At 39.6% G+C, this 18162-nt stretch overlaps 1 protein-coding gene across 5 annotated transcripts in view; it reads left to right on the top strand.

Annotated features, from left to right (window-relative positions):
- The window catches only part of FHIP1A (FHF complex subunit HOOK interacting protein 1A), a 104946-nt gene that overhangs the window by 57607 nt on the left and 29177 nt on the right, over positions 1 to 18162 (top strand). For all 5 annotated transcript variants that reach the window (XM_068137304.1, XM_068137302.1, XM_068137303.1 and 2 more), the window contains 3 exons: positions 1095 to 1721; positions 4553 to 4711; positions 7855 to 7941. In XM_068137304.1, coding sequence (XP_067993405.1) covers positions 1095 to 1721; positions 4553 to 4711; positions 7855 to 7941 — 873 coding nt within the window. The remainder of the gene's footprint in view (positions 1 to 1094; positions 1722 to 4552; positions 4712 to 7854; positions 7942 to 18162) is intronic.

Below are 18162 nucleotides of genomic sequence, written 5' to 3'. Positions count from 1 at the left end.
TTGCAAACCTCTGTGCTTCCTTTCCTTGTGCTGGATAAGGCTTGCCTGACTTTTGTAAAGTATGCTGCTGTATGCATTGTTGTTTATTATGGATAGACAGTTGTAGATTCTGACCTTTATCCTATTCTGAAAACTCTGTGTGTGTCATCAGGATTATCATTACTTTTCGGCAAAGATGTTTTGCTCTGAGCACCCCAATAAAAGGCATTATTTTTGCAGTAATATGAATAACTGTTTATGTAAAACTGATTTCTGTGCTGCTGCATTTGCTGTTTCTGGCTATCTTGAGCAATGGTGGTATTTCCAGGGTCAGAGGAACCATCATTCAAGAGTTGCCTTTTCTCATTTAGCTGTAGTGATGCTGTTATGTTATGTTACATTATGGGAGCCACTGTTTCTCTTGTTCTTTGGGGGCAATTATCCTCCATAAAAAGGCTAAAGGCAGTGATTGTTTCTGAGACAATGATCTTCACTGATTATGTGCAAACCAGAATTTAATTCAGGGATACTAGGATGACAATTGTTGCTCAGTCCTAAATCTATATTTAACGTTGCAGGATTATATGAACATCAGTGGCCATTTGGTACCATATAAGATGTGATGGCAAGGAAACATCAGCTCTGTGGACTTCCACAGCTCTTACTGCTGTGAATCGTCTTATGATATTGATACTGCTGAGCAGTTACTCTGGCTGGAGAGCAGGCCCTTTCATTTAATCCCTTCTGTGACAAATTTGTCTCAAACGTTGCTGAAACACAGTTTCTGAAGTCTAAGGGAATGTAGTTTATACATACTGCAGAGTACCCCAAGATTTCAGCAACGGGACAAGTGGCAAATTTGAGTGCTTATAAAAGAAAATAATTCTTTTTCTTTTCCCCAAAGTGAGCAAAAGCACTGCATTTTGGCCTTGTACATGCCAAACGTGAAAAATAATTTCAGAAAGCTGGACAGACAAAAACTAAAAGCCTGAAACAAGTTTGCAATTTTTTGTGTTAAGAATTTTGATTATTATTTTTCTTCCTTATAGGGGTAAGTGCATATTTTTGAAAAAAAAAAAATAATCATTGAAATAACTGTGTGTGTTTATCTTTAGGTTCTGAAAATCTTAGAGAAGCATGATCCTTTGAAAAACATTCAGGCAAAGTATGGGGCAATTTCTCCTGATGAGGCCAGCACTGTTCAGAACTACGTGGAGCACATGCTTTTCTTATTAATTGAGGAGCAAGCGAAGGATGCCTCAATGGGGCCTATTCTGGAGTTTGTGGTTTCAGAAAACATCATGGAGAAGCTTTTCCTCTGGAGCCTGCGGCGAGAGTTCACTGATGAAACAAAAATGGAGCAACTCAAAATGTATGAAATGCTAGTAACCCAGTCTCACCAACCTTTGCTGCATCATAAACCCATCTTGAAGCCTTTGATGATGTTGCTGAGTTCCTGTTCAGGAACAGCCACTCCAACAGTGGAAACAGAGTTGGTCATCCTCTTGAACCAGTTATGTTCTATAATAGCCAAAGATCCTTCCATTTTAGAGCTGTTTTTCCACACCAGCGAGGACCAAGGAGCTGCCAATTTCCTCATATTTTCCCTGTTGATTCCCTTCATCCATCGAGAAGGAACAGTAGGCCAACAGGCCCGTGATGCACTGCTTTTCATAATGTCTCTGTCTGCAGAAAACAATGTTGTTGCAAACCACATAGCAGAAAACACCTATTTTTGCCCAGTAAGTTGTTGTTTTGCTTAATCTTCAAAACTAATCTGTCTCCCTTGGATTCTTCTCATCTTTTTCTGTCACTTTTGATTAAAGATGTATTGCAACGCGTTTGTTCCTTCTAACAACTCTTTTACAATTTGTCATGTTTAAGACAGCCCTACTGCCAAATGCAGGCTTGCTCTTTGTTTCCATACCAGTGTCTTGTGCTTTTGGGACAGCCCAAGTGTTTTTGCAGTTACACAGTGAATTAAATTGGGAAACTGGTGGAAATTACAGCAGAATTTGGTGGGAGGGGAACCTGCTCTGTCTCACTGTGAGGCCCTATGGTATTTTAAGGGTGAAGGGAGTAAGAAATGAGAACAAGGTCCTCTGAGACTATTGTCTCTGGTGGCAGTGCTAGCTGAAGTGAAATGTGCTTGGCCCACTATAACATCAGTTCAAAAAATAGTGTGGAAGTAGTGTGAGTGTTGTATAGAAATGTACTATTTTTGCAAGATAAAAAGGAGACTTGCTCTTCATTACAGAATTGCAGATTTCTATGGCTGAACACCATCTTGCTATGTTGTACTCTGTAACAAAACTTGGTAGTAGTGTTGCATTGTTATACCTGGCAAACTAGTCTTAATACATGAGTAAAAAACTTTTGATGTCAAACAAGTAAATGACCAAATTTAATAAACAAAGTTACCTTACTGCAGTTTTAAATCTAAAGCAGAATGGACCTATAAAAGTGGATGAGCTTGTACGACTGACATGATAAATGTTATCAGAAGTTTAAAAGGCCACTGCTCTGAGTAGAACAAAAAATAAAACCAGTCTTGTCCTTCCAGGACATGAACTCATTTATTTCCTTCCCTTTTGGATTAATTTCTGATTTTAATTTACATTTATCATCTTACTGATTAAAACTCCATAATGTAGTGTGCATATATATATATGCATGCATTGTTCTATGTGACTGCTTGTAGAATGTGAGAAGTTCTGTTAGTAATTTCAAATGGTAATCCTATTTATACCATAATTCAAACAAACTAAAGAACTCTTCACTTTGAGATGTGGATTGTGAATTAACTGCTCTATTTAGTGGAGGGTAGTATGTTTGGTTCAAGGATAGCTTCTTGTTCTTAAGGACTAACTTTCTAAGGAGAAATAAGAATTGTAGACAGCACTGAAACTCCTACTTCTTGCTGTGAGTGTAAGTATGTGCTTATGAATAGCAATTAAACTGTAGGCAGACAATGGAAAATGAAGTGTCTTTTAATTAACAGGTTGTAACAAAAAAGAAATTCAGGTTCTTCCTTCAAAATGTCTTCCTTCTGGGAACTGTCTGAAGCCTGGGTTTGAGTGTAAGTTTGTGCAGGTTACTTGGGTAGTTCTATAGGCCTTGTGCTCCTCTACCATGAGAGAGAGAAGCAAAACGTTCTGGTGTTAGAAAAATGTGATTGGCATTGCTCAATGGCTTTAGTGTCTTGGTTTTTAAACACCTGCATCTTTCTTTATGTATCTGTGTATAGATATGTGTGTATAAAAAGTAGCACAATGTGCGAAAATAGTGATTTTTCCACAGTATTTTCCACTTCCTCCCTTAATATTTATCTTAGTATCTTTATATGCCAGAAGGGATCCATCTTCAAGACTGTGATTTAGGAACCGAAGGCATTCTGGAAGACAGCGTTTGTCTGACTGGATGACTTAACAATTATACCTGCTTATGCTTCTATATGATCAAAACTTGAATCCCTTTCTGTGAACTTTTGGTCTTTGACTTGCACATTGTCAGCAGTTTGTTTTCTGATAGATAAAACAGTTGTGTTTCATCTGAGCTTTGACTGTCTAGCCCTGTAGATTCCAAGTGCCCTTTGTGGAAAAAAAAGGAAAATTCTTTCAAGAGTCTTTTGCATGGAAACTAAAAAGATTTCCATCAGGCTGGGTCTTAATGTTCCCATTAAAATAAGGATCATCTTCAAAATTATCCTTATGGTGTATAAAATCACATCAGAAGGATGAGCTGTGAATAATATTTAGAATGTCTCCAGCTTCAAATAACTTCAATAACTAAAAACTTGGAGTGAAGTTACTAATATTCTAGATATGTTCAGTAAAATTTAAAAAACCTTTTTGGAAATGTGCTTTTAAAATTGTAACTAAAAATACAATCTTGTACTTCATTGATATTCTACATAAATCTTATATAAGCCTTAATATCACTGGAAACAATGTCTATTCAGGAACATAACTCAGTCTTTTTTATTATTATTATTTCTTCCTTTCCATCCCTTCAAATAAGGGAGGAAAATGAGAAGTTATAAACAGTTTGGAGATTTTGTTTTGTTTTAGTATTGCTGTTGGGGTTTTTTGTATTCAGCTGAGTTCAAGTCTGTAGGAGTGAACCTAGGTCCATGGTCTCTGTGAGGCTGTTTCAGTTTTGTTGGTGAAGGCACTTCCTGCTTTGTTTCTAATATTAAATATTTCTGAGTGAAGTAATTTCATATAGACCTATCTAAGCAGTAAGATTCAAATCAACTGAAAGACAAGCTGTAGATACATGACAGTGATGGCTTCTTCTGGAAGGGACTGATATAGCTTCAGATTAAAAAAATGTAAGACAATTCAATTTTCTCCATGACTTTCTCCTCAATACCAGCTCTTGAAAGAAGGAAATTATATGGAAGGCTCCATAAAATATTCATGTCTTCCTGCCACAGCACTCTTCTGAAAGGAAATGAAATTAATCTCAACACTCTCTTGTGTCACTAAAACTAGTAAGAGAAACCATTTGTGGCATTGCCATTCAAGCAGTTGGGCAGTTAATTTATTTCTCTTCTGTTACTGAAATACAGGTGCTAGCAACAGGACTGAGTGGCCTCTATTCATCTTTGCCTACAAAGCTGGAAGAAAAAGGAGAAGAGTGGCACTGTCTTCTGAAAGATGACTGGCTCTTGTCACCAGCTCTGGTACAATTCATGAATTCCCTTGAATTTTGCAATGCTGTGATACAGGTAATGGAGAAGGGTTGGCCTGTCCTTCTGAAGTAGAAGGAGTGTTTTTATAGATATTCTGTAGATGTTTGTAAATTGTAGAGTTCATGTACTTTTATTACTGGCATAGAATTTTAAATTTACACCAACATTAGTTAGAATTAGAATAAACCAGGTTGGAAGAGACCTTCAAGATCATTGTGTCCAACCCATCACCCAATCCAACCCACCTAAACAACTAACCCATGGCACCAAGCACCCCATCAAGTCTCCTCCTGAATACCTCCAATGACGGCCACTCCACCACCTCCCCAGGCAGCCCATTCCAATGGACAATCACTCTCTTTGTATAGAACTTCTTCCTAACATCCAACCTAAACCTCCCCTGGTGCAGCCTGAGACTGTGTCCTCTTGTTCTGGTACTGGCTGCCTGGGAGAAGAGACCAACATCCGCCTGTCTACAACCTCCTTTCAGGTAGTTGTAGAGAGTGATAAGGTCACCCCTGAGTCTCCTCTTCTCCAGGCTAAGCAATCCCAGCTCCCTCAGTCTCTCCTCATAGGACTTGTGTTCTAAACCCCTCACCAACTTTGTTGCCCTTCTCTGGACTCGTTCCAGCAAGTCAACATCCTTCCTAAACTGAGGGGCCCAGAACTGGACACAGGACTCGAAGTGCGGCCTAACTAGTGCAGTGTACAGGAGCAGAATGGCCTCCCTGCTCCTGCTGGCCACACTGTTCCTGATGCAGGCCAGGATGCCATTGGCCCCATTGGCTGCCTGGGCACACTTTGTGCTGTTTGTCCTGGTTATAAGGATGAATTAATATGGTTTTGGCTTTCAGATCATAACTGTTTCAGGTGAAAATAGTAGATTTGTGTGGTGGTTTTATTCTGTTATGTAAATAGAAGGATTTTCTGTTTAAAAAAAAAAATAATTGCATTTTAGTGCCGCTGTTCATACTAAAATAAATGGAAAGCCTTTACATGTGGGAAAACAGACTTCATATATTTAAGAAATGAAAAACATTCTGTGTTTGCCTAAGCTGTCTTACTAGTGTACAAAAGAAAATAGTTTGGTTTGCCTCTTGGTGAGTACTGCAAAAAGAAAGCTTTCCAAGCAGAAGATTAGTGTCTTCTGAGAAACGTACATTCATTTTAGACTGGCCTGTTTTGAATCCACTCTTGGGTCTTAATCATTATTTCTTGATTACAGTGTTGTTGTGTTTTTTCTGGCCTTGATCCCTTAGACATTTATTTTTTTTTTTTTCTCTGATCTAAGTGCACAGGATATTTTAAAAATGTTAAGGCTAGAAAACTCTGTGGAAGCCCTGTCCAGTATTTTATTAAAACATTAAGTAAATGCTACAGAAACTGTAGATTTCTAGGTTACTTGAAGAAATGTAGTCACATTTATTGGTAGATTTAAAGGTATGTTTTAGTGAGACGTATGAAATACAGTAAAGCAACTGGTTGACTATTAAAGCATTGAACAAGCAAAACCAGTGGTAGCTGTCATTACTTAAATGGAATATACAAGAGTTTTAACATGCATGTTTAAACATGAAGAGGAGACAGTATTCATCTTGGTGTCTAAGCAGTGTTTATCTACAGATCTGTTTTTGCAGGTCATATTCAAGACCTTTACTTGAAAATTGAAGAAGCAGCAAAGATTACTGCAGACAAATTGAAGGGTGTATTATTTTAAAACCGCTTTTCAAATAAACTCTAAATGGTTCAGCTGACAAGCAGAAAGAGCAGTTTCTTTATAGTCTTTCTCCTTCTTGAAAGCTTAATTACTGCAGGAATTTTTGCTCTATGCATGGAATGTTCTTTGTGGTGTGGCCTGTTCTGTGTTGATCCAAAAACATTGGCTGGTGGTTAAAAAGGGACAGTGTAGCCAAGACCTTTTGCTAGTTATTCCTTTTTGCCTGGATTACAACACAGAAAGAGCAACCCTTTTTCTTCCCCTTTCCAAAACAGGGGCTTTAAAGCAAGTCTGGGAAGAATTGCAAGTGGGAGAATATGTTTGTGGCCACGTGTAAGCTGTGATATTTCTGTCTGTGTGAACTTCAGTCAGAATTTGTTAACTTTTTCAAATCTAATTTCTTAAATGAATGAGAAAATAATCTCTTTTCTTTGTGAAAACAGTATGAATGCTCCAAGATGAAAGTAAATTTTTGGCTTCTACTAATAGTTTGGTTTTTTTTTAAAGCTCTTAACTGTAGGAGGACATTTGTTCTTGGATAGCTTTGGAACAGCTATCAGTAACTGAGAGAAAGAAAGAGGGAGATGTAGGGGAAGATTTGCCTTTGCTCGAATTAGGGAAGGTTATGTATGGTCTCTGACTTACCAAAGAATGTTTGGCTGTGTTAGAATATTGTTTTGTTATTTTAACCTATTGTATGCCTTAATTACATGCATGCCACTAGGAAATAACCAATTAAGATGTGACACATGTGCCTTCTGATAGAGTATATAACCTTGCTGTATAACGTAATAAACATCTTCACCTGCTAACACCTTGGCCTGGAAGCCGTGCTCAGGGTGATCAAACACCGACACCCATACTGCAACAAATGGTGACTCTGACAGCAACACTATAATACAACACTTAACCAACCTATTGAATTAATAATGTGGGTTTTGTTTGAATTTCTGTTTGGGTTTATACTGGTTGGGAGAAGGGATGTAAACAGTGTTCTTACCCCTAGCTACAGAGTACTTTGTTTTACCTACTCTTGAACATCAGTAAAGCAGTTTTTCTGCTTTTTTCTTCATGAAAGATGACAAGCTAACAATGGCAAATCACCTTCAGGTGACCCTGACGAGGTTGCAAGAGCTAAATTTAGAATCTCAAATCTTCCCTTGATGCATGGGTATACACCCCTTTTCTGTCCATCCATTCATCTTTGTCAACATGCAGGGAGATTGAAAATCCCTCTTCTCTACATTTGGTAGGCTTACTTTAATTAAACAAAGTTTGTGTTTGTCTTTAAAGAAGGAAAAATCTTTAAGTGCTTGATTTATAGCAAATGCTAGTGAGAAGAACAAATGAACATGTACTGTCAAATGGGAAAGGATTTTGGTACTGGATAATAGTCTGTGCCCTGTCTTGTTTTAAATCTCACTGCTACTGTTCTGTGTCTTTGTCTCCAATGTCCTCTTAGGTGGCGCATCCCATGATACGTAACCAGCTTGTGAATTACATTTACAATGGATTTTTGGTGCCAGTAATGGCTCCTGCACTCCATAAGGTCAGTGGTGTGTGCAAGCATGACACAAAATAATAACGGGCAAAAGCATTATCGATGATCTCTGTGTGAAGATGCTGTTAAATGTACTGTCTTTAGTGACTTCCATGTAAGTGAGTCAGTTTACAAGCTAAGTTTCTGTCTTTTCATTCCATACCTTCCCTTTACACTATACAAACTATTAAGCAAGGTGTAGATATTTCTGAAAATGTTTAAAATTAAGTGAAATGAAGAACCAAAATATTTTGATTGTGCTGGGCTGATACATCATCAAAAAAGCAGTGACCTTTTAGACAGTATTCCATCATTGCAGACATGTTTTCATGAGGATATTTTTCCAAATGTCAGGAAATATTATACCAGTTTTTGAACAGTTGGTATTGTTCCTTGTCACAATTGGTAGAGCTGTTCTCCTAAGGAAAACAAAGAAATAATTTAAAAAAATCCAAGTTTGAGGAGAAAAAGTAGGAACTGCTGGGAGTAAAAATCCACTAAAGTCAGCCAAAAGTGGACTAATTACTTTCTGAAGGTCTTCTAATTTTTCTCAGCCTGCCAAGCAGAAAGCACTGCACCTGTTCCCTTTTCTGAGAGGCTAGTGAAACACTGTACCCTAGAATTTGTCTTGGCAATGCACACAATTCTTCATGGTTAAATAGACACTTAGCAAGGAAGTGATAAACAACATAGAACCTTCTTCAGTGATTCAGAATACAGAATTAACCAGGTTGGAAAAGACCTTTGAGATCGAGTTCAACCTATCACCCAACACCATCTAATCAACTAAACCATGGCACTAAGTGCCTCATCCAGTCTCTTTTTAAACACTTCCCATGATGGTGACTCCCACCTCCCTGGGCAGCCCATTCCAATGGCCAATCACTCTTGCTGTGAAGAACTTCTTCCTAACATCCTCCCTGGCACAGCTTGAGACTGTGTCCTCTTGTTCTGTTGCTGGTTGCCTGGGAGAAGAGACCAACCCCCACCTGGCTGCAGACTAAGGAGCAGAGGTTGTCCTTGCCCCTCCTTTTGCCATTAATATATTTATAAAAGCATTTCTTGTTGTCCTTCACAGCAGAGGCCAGTCTAAGCTTTTGCCTCTCTAATTTTTTTCCTACATGACTTAGCAACATCCTCAAACATTTCATGGGTTACTTCTCCTTCCTTCCAAAGATGATACACCCTCTTTTCTTCCCACCTTAATTCTTTCAGCAGTTCATTGCCTTACCCCTGGTAGGCTCACACATCAGCTGTGACAAGAAGCTATCCTCCATACACTCTTAAGAACCTTCTAGACTTCCTTCTCTCTGCTGTGTTAAGTTTCCAGCAAATATCTGGCAAGTTAAAATTGTCTATAAGAACAGGGTCTGGTGATCTTGAGACAGCCCCTACCTGCCTATAGAATAATTCATCAACCTCTTCATCCTGGTTGGGTGGTCTGTAACAGACTCCTACCAGGATGTCCGCCTTGTTGGCCTTCTCTCTAATTCTCACCCACAGGCACTCAACTTGATCATCCTTAATCTCTAGTTCCATTCAGCAGATCTCAAACATTTGGGAACTTGACAAGGGCTGAAATACAATCCCAAGGTGATACGGATCAAGGCTGTAGCCTGTCATTGAGATTGTTCACCTCCTTACCTGGCTGTAATGTTTTCTATTTCTGTATCTTGATTTAATCTCTTACCAAGAATGGGAATTAGACACAAAGCTAACCAGGTTTAGGTCAAGGTTGTGGATACCAAGGGCAGTGTCAGAATGCAGGTGTGGGTTTCAAGTCTTAGTGGATACTGATTTCACCTATGAAATACTTCAGCCAAATTTTAGGTTTTAAGTGCTACCATGTTGCTGAATGCCACTCTTATTAGTCAGTAAATCATCTAACCTCCAATTGGCTTGAAGATTTCTGTGCTGATGTTACTTAAATCATGTAAAGCATGCTGTTCTGATTACTTTTTTTGCATATGTTGAACTATGAAAATATACTCTGAAATTGGCAAAATTGTATTTCTCTTGAAAATGGAGATGATAACTGCCAAGATGTGTAAGATTCAGGCCTAGATCTTTCCTGAACCCTAGTAATTGGTTTGGTGCCTTTCTCTGACAGTAACCTTTCCTTGATTAGTGCTAAGTTTGACTTTTTCCTCTTTAAAAATGGACTACTTGCATGTATTGACTTCACATACAATTGATGGAGAAGATGGATTGCACCATCTAGTGGATCTGATACAGGGCTTCCATACCTAAGACCAGTGCTTCATAGCAAAAGGAAACGAGTAGAGGCACATTTGACCTCTTGAGTCTTTCTGTGCTCTACATTAACAGAAGATAAATATTTTACATCTTTGCTTTTATGACAGGAGTAAGACAGATTTATGCGTAACAGCTCTTCCATACATTATAATTTTGAGTTGCTATTGAAAACATTCATGCTAAGTCAGATGCACAGAAAACATCTGGTTGGAAGAGACCTCAAAGATCATCCAGTCCAACCCTTGACCAAGCACTGAAGGGTTAATGCTAAACCATGTCCCTAAGTGCCAGGTCCACACACTGCTTAAACACTTCCAAGAATCGTGTTTACACCACTGCCCTGGGCAGACTGTTCCAGTGTTTGATAACCCACTTTGTGAAGAAGTATTTCCTGGCACCCAACCTGAGCCTCCCCTGGTGCATTTTGAAACCCTTTCCTCTGGTCCTGTTGCTTTCTACCAAGGAGAAGAGGCTGCCTCCTCCTTGCTCCAATGTCTCTTCAGGTATTTGTAGAAAGCGATGAAGGCTCCCCTCAGCCTCCTCTTTTCCAGACTAAACAACCTCTACTCCCTCAGATGCTCCTTGTAGGCCATGTTCTTCAGGCCCCTCATGAGCCTTTGTTGCTCTTCTCTGAACACACTCTGGAACCTTGATATTCTTCCTGTAGTGAGGAGCCCAGAACCAAACACAATACTCAAGGTGTGGCCTCACAAGTGCTGAGTACAGGGGGATGATCACCTCCCTGTTCCTGCTGGTCAGTGTTTCTAATACAAGCCAGGATGCCACTGGCTTTCTTGGCCACCTGGGCACACTGCTGACTCACATTTAATTAACTGTCAACCAGAACCCCCATGTCCCTCTCCAAGTCACAGCTTTCCAACCACGCATCCTCAGGTCTGTAGCTTGCTATGGGGTTGTTGTGATGCAGATGGAGGACTTGGCACTTGGCCTTGTATTATGTTCTAGTTTTTCTTCAAGAAGTAATGTTTTAAGGAAAAAATTGCTCTGCAGCAAGACACAGACTTAATTTTTTTGCTTTTGCAGCTTCAGTCAATAATGTAGACATCTAGGAAAGAAGTCTTCAGTCTTTTGTTCTCAATGTGATTGAATTTGCTTTCGTCTGAAATAACAACAGCAGCATAAGCAAAGCATGTTAAGGTGACTTCCTGTCTAATCACCAAATCAAATTTAGTTGATTCAAATATATAAAATAAACTAAGCCAAACAGCTGCACAAGCACTATTAGACAAATTTTGTAGCTAGTATGCTTAGTAGGTCTTAATCCCTCATGGAATAACCATATCAATTTGCTTTTGCAACCAGTGGATTCAAATATGTGCAAAATGTCTGGTGCAAGGAGGGTTGCTCACTTTTGGATCAAAGCTCAGCCTGGAGATGACAGGTGCTGCCCAGTCTTTCTTTCTCTTGTTTATTCACAGAATGGTTGAGCCTGGCAGCACCTCTGGAGAATGGTCTGTTCAACCTCCTTGCTCAGAGCAGGGTCAGCTAGAACTGGTTGCTCAGGGACATACCCAGTTGAGTGGTTAGTATCTCCAAAGTTGGAGATGGTGCACACTCTCTGGGCAACACTCTTCCAGTATTTGATTACCTGCACAGTAGAAAAGCTTCTTTATCTTCCTTTTCTTCCTCCCCGCCCCCACAATCTCCAGCTGGAATTTCTTGGAGTTCAGTTTGTGGCTCATTGCTTCCTGCCCTTTCATTGGGGGTATCACTGAGAAGAGTTTGGTTCCATCTTCTTTGCTTCCCAGCAGGTGTTTATGAATAAGATTCTTCTCTTCTCCAAGTTGAGCAGTCAAAATTCTCTCATCCTTACCTCATATGATAGATGTTCATCTTTGTGGGCTGTTGCTATATTTGCTCCAGTATATCAGCGCTTATCTTGTACTAGGGAGATCAGTGCTTTAAGTGCATCTTACCAGTACAGAGTAAAGGGGAAGTATGTAGCCCAGGAGGCTGAGTCATCTTTGTCACAATGGTGCATTGCTGGCTCATGGTCAACCTGCAGGTGTGTTCTTGCAAAGCTGCTTTCCAGCCAGTCAGTCCCCAGTGTGCACTTGTGCCTGGAGTTTTTCATCTCCAGGCATGGGGCTTTACATTTACTGAACTTTGAGAGGTTCGTGTTTGCCCCTTTCTTCAGACTCTCATTATCCTTCTGAATGGCAGCACAGCCAACCAGTCTGTCAATTACTCTGCCCCGTTTTGTAATATCTACAAACGTAGGTGAGGGTGTACTCCATCTCATCAGATAGGTCATTAGTGACGCTAGTAAACCCTTCCACCAACACTGACAGACCGTATATCACTGGCCTGTAGCTCCACTTTACATTCCTGGTCACCATGCTTTGGGCCTTGCAGTTTTTGATCCACTTCACTGCCCACTTATCCAGTGTATTTTTTATAATTTTGTCTATGAAAACATTGTACAAGAGATAGTGTCAAAGGCCTTGCAAGATAAACAGTAACTTCTCTGTTTATCAGTTGAGCCAGTCATCTTACTGTAGAAGGCTATCAGGTTGGTCAGGCTTATTTCCCTTTTGTGAATGCATACTGACTACTCCCAGTCACCACCACCTCCTTAATATGTTTAGAAATGTCCTCCAGGTGGTTTTACTTCATTCCCTTCCCAGGGATTGATGTGAGGCTGCCCAGCATGTTGTTCCCTGGATCATCCTTCTTGAAGACTGGAGTGACATATGCTTAATTCAGTCCTTGGGATCCCCTTCTGATAGCCACAACCTTTCAAAAAGGCCTTATCAGTGAGGTCTGCAACTTACCAGGCCACATGGACTCATATGTCCAGTATAAGTGTTTCCTAACCTGATCCTCCTCCTCTAAGAGAAGTGTTCCTTGCTCTGCAGTTCTGATCTCACCTTAGGGACATGGGATTACCAAAGTCAAAGCTTGCCCGTAAAGACCAAGGTGAAGAAGATCCTTTGGCTTTTTTCATGTAGTTTTGTCACCATGTTCCTTTCCTCATTCAGCAATGGTCACACACTTTTTGTAGTTTCCCTTTTGCTGTTAAAGCTTTTCTTTAGCTGCAGCTGGCTTTTAGCTTTCCTGATCCTTTCTCTGCTCACTTGGGCAGGTTTTCCATAGTTGTCTTGCTTCACTTCTCCTTGCTTCTGTCTCTTTGTTTTCATGTTTCAGTTCTGGTAGGAGCTGCTAGTTCATCCATGCAGATCTTATGTCTCCTTTCCTTGGCTTCCTTCTCTTCTGCTAAGTGAAAATGTTGGAGTATCAAACAAGACTTTTGATAAAAGTAGCATTTCAGTACAAGTAGTTCAGAATTTCAGTACAATGCTCAAGGCTTTGAGATCTGTATATGTGATGTGGAAATGTCTGTAACATTTATGAAACACCATAGTAAGCTGTGCCTTTTGAAAGTTTTTGCAGATTGTCTCCTTACACATACTTCACTGTGTGAATGAAACAGCACAGGAGTGGTGAGGAATAGAGAGAGCATTGCTATTAAAAAGTCAGGGGGTGGGGAGAGATGCATATTTTTGCTTGGTGTGATTATTTTTTTTTCATGGTTTATCTCAGGAAGCTAAAAAAAGAATTTGCTAGTTCAGGTTTTTTCCCAGTTCAGGAAGTTTCCAATTGATGGGGCTGGCTAGCTAGCTCACAAGGACCTATTTTTATAGTGAGGTCCATAAAGGTTACTTACGTAGCAGATTAACTGCAATGTGCTTAACTAACCAAAGTGTTCTTAAGTTCTTGACTCCCAAACTTCATTTCTCAAAGATAAATATTCTAAATATAGCATATTCTTCTAGCCTAATTTATACTTGCTCTGTACTAGTCTTGTCTGTTTGTGTGGGTTATCCCACCTACACGTGTAATGAGCAATTGACAGTGCTCGTATCTCAGGAGCTACGCATGGGTAGGGAGGGCCTGGATATGTGTTATGGAGCTAGGGATGTGCATTAAATGGCTCTTCTGGATAGCCCACTCTTGTCCTTTGCTTGTCTGGATTTTATTGTGCTATTTACAGAAGCATTACCTCCCTAACTTCAGACATCTGAGTTGCTTAAGACATTGAAAGAAGTGCTTCAGTAACCTTTTTTCAGGGAGGTTTATCTTTGTGCAAGGTCACAAATACCTTATAAAGAAAAGGTTAATTTAGTAGTTTAATTTTTTTGTTGCTTTTCCATTGAATAATGGAAAATTTATGTAAAATATTGCTGTTGGCCAAGTGAACAGAACTGCTCTGTGGAAGCCCTGGCATGGTCCTGTCAAATAAGCTCTGTCCGATGGATCTCAGTTCTGTTGTACACTAGCCCATCTAAACTAAAACCTGTAACACAGCATGCTACTGTGATAATTCAGTAATACTTACCTGATGATTACACAGCTCAGTGAGGGGGAAATTACCTGTAAATTATACTGTACAGATTAGAAGGAGCATCTTTACAAATATCCTGCAGGACTGTCAGTTCTCATTTAGAAATAATACTGTCTTGCACCATACTGAAAAATGATGGACAGCTGCTGTAAAAAGGTGTACACCAAATGTTACTGGAAAACTGTGAGTAGTCTTATGCTTTAGGGAAGCCCATTAATAGCTAGAAAACTGGATTTTATTGGCTACTGAGTGGATATATGTTAAAGGTGCCTTTCAACTTATGCATCAAATACTACAGTTGAGTTGAATTTTAACCTGGTATAAACTGAAGCAGTTTATAAATGTAAACTTAGGCAAGTTGAGGCAGTTATAGTTTTCTGTTCCCCCCAGGGTGCAAACATCCTTTATCCCTTATCTCATTTGTCCCTGCTCTCTTTTGCCAGGACAGCTGTTCATATGAGAAACTGATTGAGGTTAAAACTCACCTTTATTTCCTGGATACTTTTAACCTGAATCAATTCCCTGAGCCAATTCATTGTGCGTTGGAGTGAAGCATGAACCCTTCTGCTAGTATAAGCGGGGGGGCAAGAAGCTGAAAATTAATGGAAAGGAGAGGTGGGAATGTTGAATTTTCTGATCAGTGAGGTGGGCTTATTCAGATTTAAACTGCTCTCAGATCTAGAGGATAAGTTCTAGTAAGAACATTCATGGTCTCTTTATGGATAATAACAAGGAAAGGAGGAATCATGATAGCCGTATTCCTATAGAGAGCATGAAGCTGTAAATTAGAAAATATATTGTCTAGATCCCAAGGGAAAATAGCCAGTAATAAAGGAGCAGTGCAATTGGTCTAACACTGTGAGTCTAATATATTAAACTGAACTCGCAATGACAGTAATTTCTGGCTCTTTGCTATTACTTGGTGCAGTGTCTTGTAAAAGCTGGATCTCTTTACAGGCTTCTGCCTCACCATCTAATCAGTCAGTAGAGAAGGAGAGAAAAGATTTGCTAAAAATTATTACATAATTAGAGAAAGATATTAAAAGGCTAAAAGTAGCTTTCTCTTTTTCAATAATCTCTAATCAAATATCTGTCTGGCTATGAAGGAAGTCCCTTTTGTAGAAGATTGCATCTTAAAGTGTCTGTAACAACTGATAGTTATATAGAAAAAAAGAGGTGACTTTTTAAGCTGTGTTAGAGAGACAATGCAAATGTATATTTAAAAAAATATTTCCAGCAACTTTCAATTGTTACAGCTGTGAATAATGAAAATAGAAATTGTAGAATACTGGCCTGATTAATGCAATGGAGATGGATTTTCTTTTTTTGTATTTTCAGCCCTACAGTTTTATCTTGGGAGCAGAGGTGTCACTTGTCTTCACCATTAGTACAAAAGGATCTAATGCAAGGCGCGGTGCTTTTGTGTTTTTATTTTTGCTCTTGTGGCAGTAGTGAATTTTAATACTGCCCAAATATCCTTATCAGAAGCATAGCTTGAAATGTACTTGCTTAACAAAGGGCTTTTCTAGAAAACTACCATATTGAATTTTGTTCACCTTCCTTTGCTACGGAGTTTTTCTTGAGATTTGACTTATCAGAGGTGAAGAGTTTTCAAATTAAATATCAAGAGTTGTGGATGTGTGTAAGTTTTGGCTTGGTTTTTATCATCCTTTCAAAAATATTCAGTTCTGAGGCCTATCTAAAAGTTTACTTGGATGAATTATAATGTAATCAATATTTAGAATGACACAACATTTTTGTAAGCCTCTTCAGGATCTGAATGTTGTGCTCGTGCTTGACCTTGGTTCTAAATGTTTTGTTCCCTGGGAACATTTGTTCTTTTGTTGTTTACCTGAATAATGATTTGAATTTGTTAGTGTGACCGTTTGAGGCGGTGCCTTTAAGAAGGACATTGAAACACTTGAACATGTCCAGAGAAGGGCAACAAGGCTGGTGAGAGGCCTTGAGCACAAGCCCTATGAGGAGAGGCTGAGGGAGCTGGGATTGTTTAGCCTGGAGAAGAGGAGGCTCAGGGGTGACCTCATTGCCCTCTACAACTACCTGAAAGGTGGTTGTAGCCAGGAAGGGGTTGGCCTCTTCTCCCAGGCAACCAGCACCAGAACAAGAGGACACATTCTCAAGCTGCGCCAGGGGAGGTTTAGACTCGAGGTGAGGAGAAAGTTCTTCACCGAGCGAGTCATTCGGCATTGGAACAGGTTGCCCAGGGAGGTGGTTGAGTCATCGTCCCTGGAGGTGTTCAAGAGGAGATTGGACGTGGCACTTGGTGGTCTAGTCATGAGGTCTGTGTTGATAGGTTGGACTCGATGATCCTTGAGGTCCTTTCCAACCTAAGTGATACTGTGATACTTTAACAAAGGAACACCATGGCCCTCAACCCTCGACAGTTAGAAAAGATTTCCTTACTTTCTCCAAGTCTGTCTTACAAGACATTAGTTCAAGAAGAGACAACCAGCAGGTAGTCTGAATGAAGCTTAGTAGCATAGCTTTGATATCTTAGAAAGCAGAGATCTTCAGTAGTGCCTGCACAAATTGGGTCTTACTTCCAGTACACAATGTATTATGTGTAATGCATTTCTGTAGAAAAGGTGTACAGAGTTAGAAGAGTTTTTTCCAAGTGTGTGTTTTCCCTAGTGTAACTGGTGTCTCCAACATCCATCTCTGGTTAATTGCAAAAAAACCCAAAGAGAGTTCTCTAGAAGCTCATTCAGAGGAAGCTAATGTATCCCATGGAGGAAATGAAGTTTAGCCTCAAGGGGCCAAAATTAGCCTTTGTGAATACTTCTGAAGGTGCCTTAAATTTTCAGCAATTATATTTACTATCAGATATGGCAAAAGGGAGAAACGAACCCAGAATGCAAGATGGTAAATAAGATACAATTGTAAAGGCAGAGCTATCTCCTTGCTAGGTTAATTGATCTTTTTCCTGAGCTGCATATGTAGGTTTTGTTTCACATGTCAACAAGCCATATTTTTATTTGATTCTCTCTTGAGAGGATGCAGAGGGATGGTCTCTGTGCTGCTTTGTATGGACAGACTTGCATAACAAGGCATGCTGAGGGAGCACTGGAACTTCTAGAACACAATAGCATTAAAGTTGCCTGTACAGTGTTAGCCTGCCTGCATTAAGCGCTGTACAGTGAGCTGCAAAGGGAGATCCTAGCTTCATTTCTTGCGGAAATTTGAAGGAGTTTTGTGGATAAGGCAGTGTGTTTTCACTGAAAAATGAAAAAAAAATATTATTACAAATCTATTTAAGTCTTGATAAAACTTAGTCTTCTCTCTCAGAAAATAGGTAAGCAGATTCTGTGGCTTCTTTCCCCAGCAGAAATAAAAAGTAATTGCAATGTGGCACCCTGGACAAAACCCCTCAGTTCAAACAGTTAAATTTACCAAGGTTATAAGTAACTCCTTTGAGAACTATTTGGGCTTATTACTCTTTAGTTGGTTCTTCTAGTGGTATCAGTGAAGCACTGGCTACATGATTTCTCTTTTTGTCTAGTCCCCAGCTGTTAGGAGGGCTGAACATGTTCTCAGCATTGAACATTTATTTTCTCAAATAGGCTCTGTAGGCAGCCTTTCTGCTGCTC

Source organism: Melanerpes formicivorus, unplaced genomic scaffold (assembly GCF_026170545.1).
Source record: "Melanerpes formicivorus ecotype bairdi unplaced genomic scaffold, bMelFor1.0.p_v2 SCAF_4, whole genome shotgun sequence".
Classification (NCBI taxonomy): domain Eukaryota; kingdom Metazoa; phylum Chordata; class Aves; order Piciformes; family Picidae; genus Melanerpes; species Melanerpes formicivorus.
The sequence above is the reverse complement of the archived record's forward strand: the minus strand, read 5'-3'. Positions and strand labels throughout refer to the sequence as shown.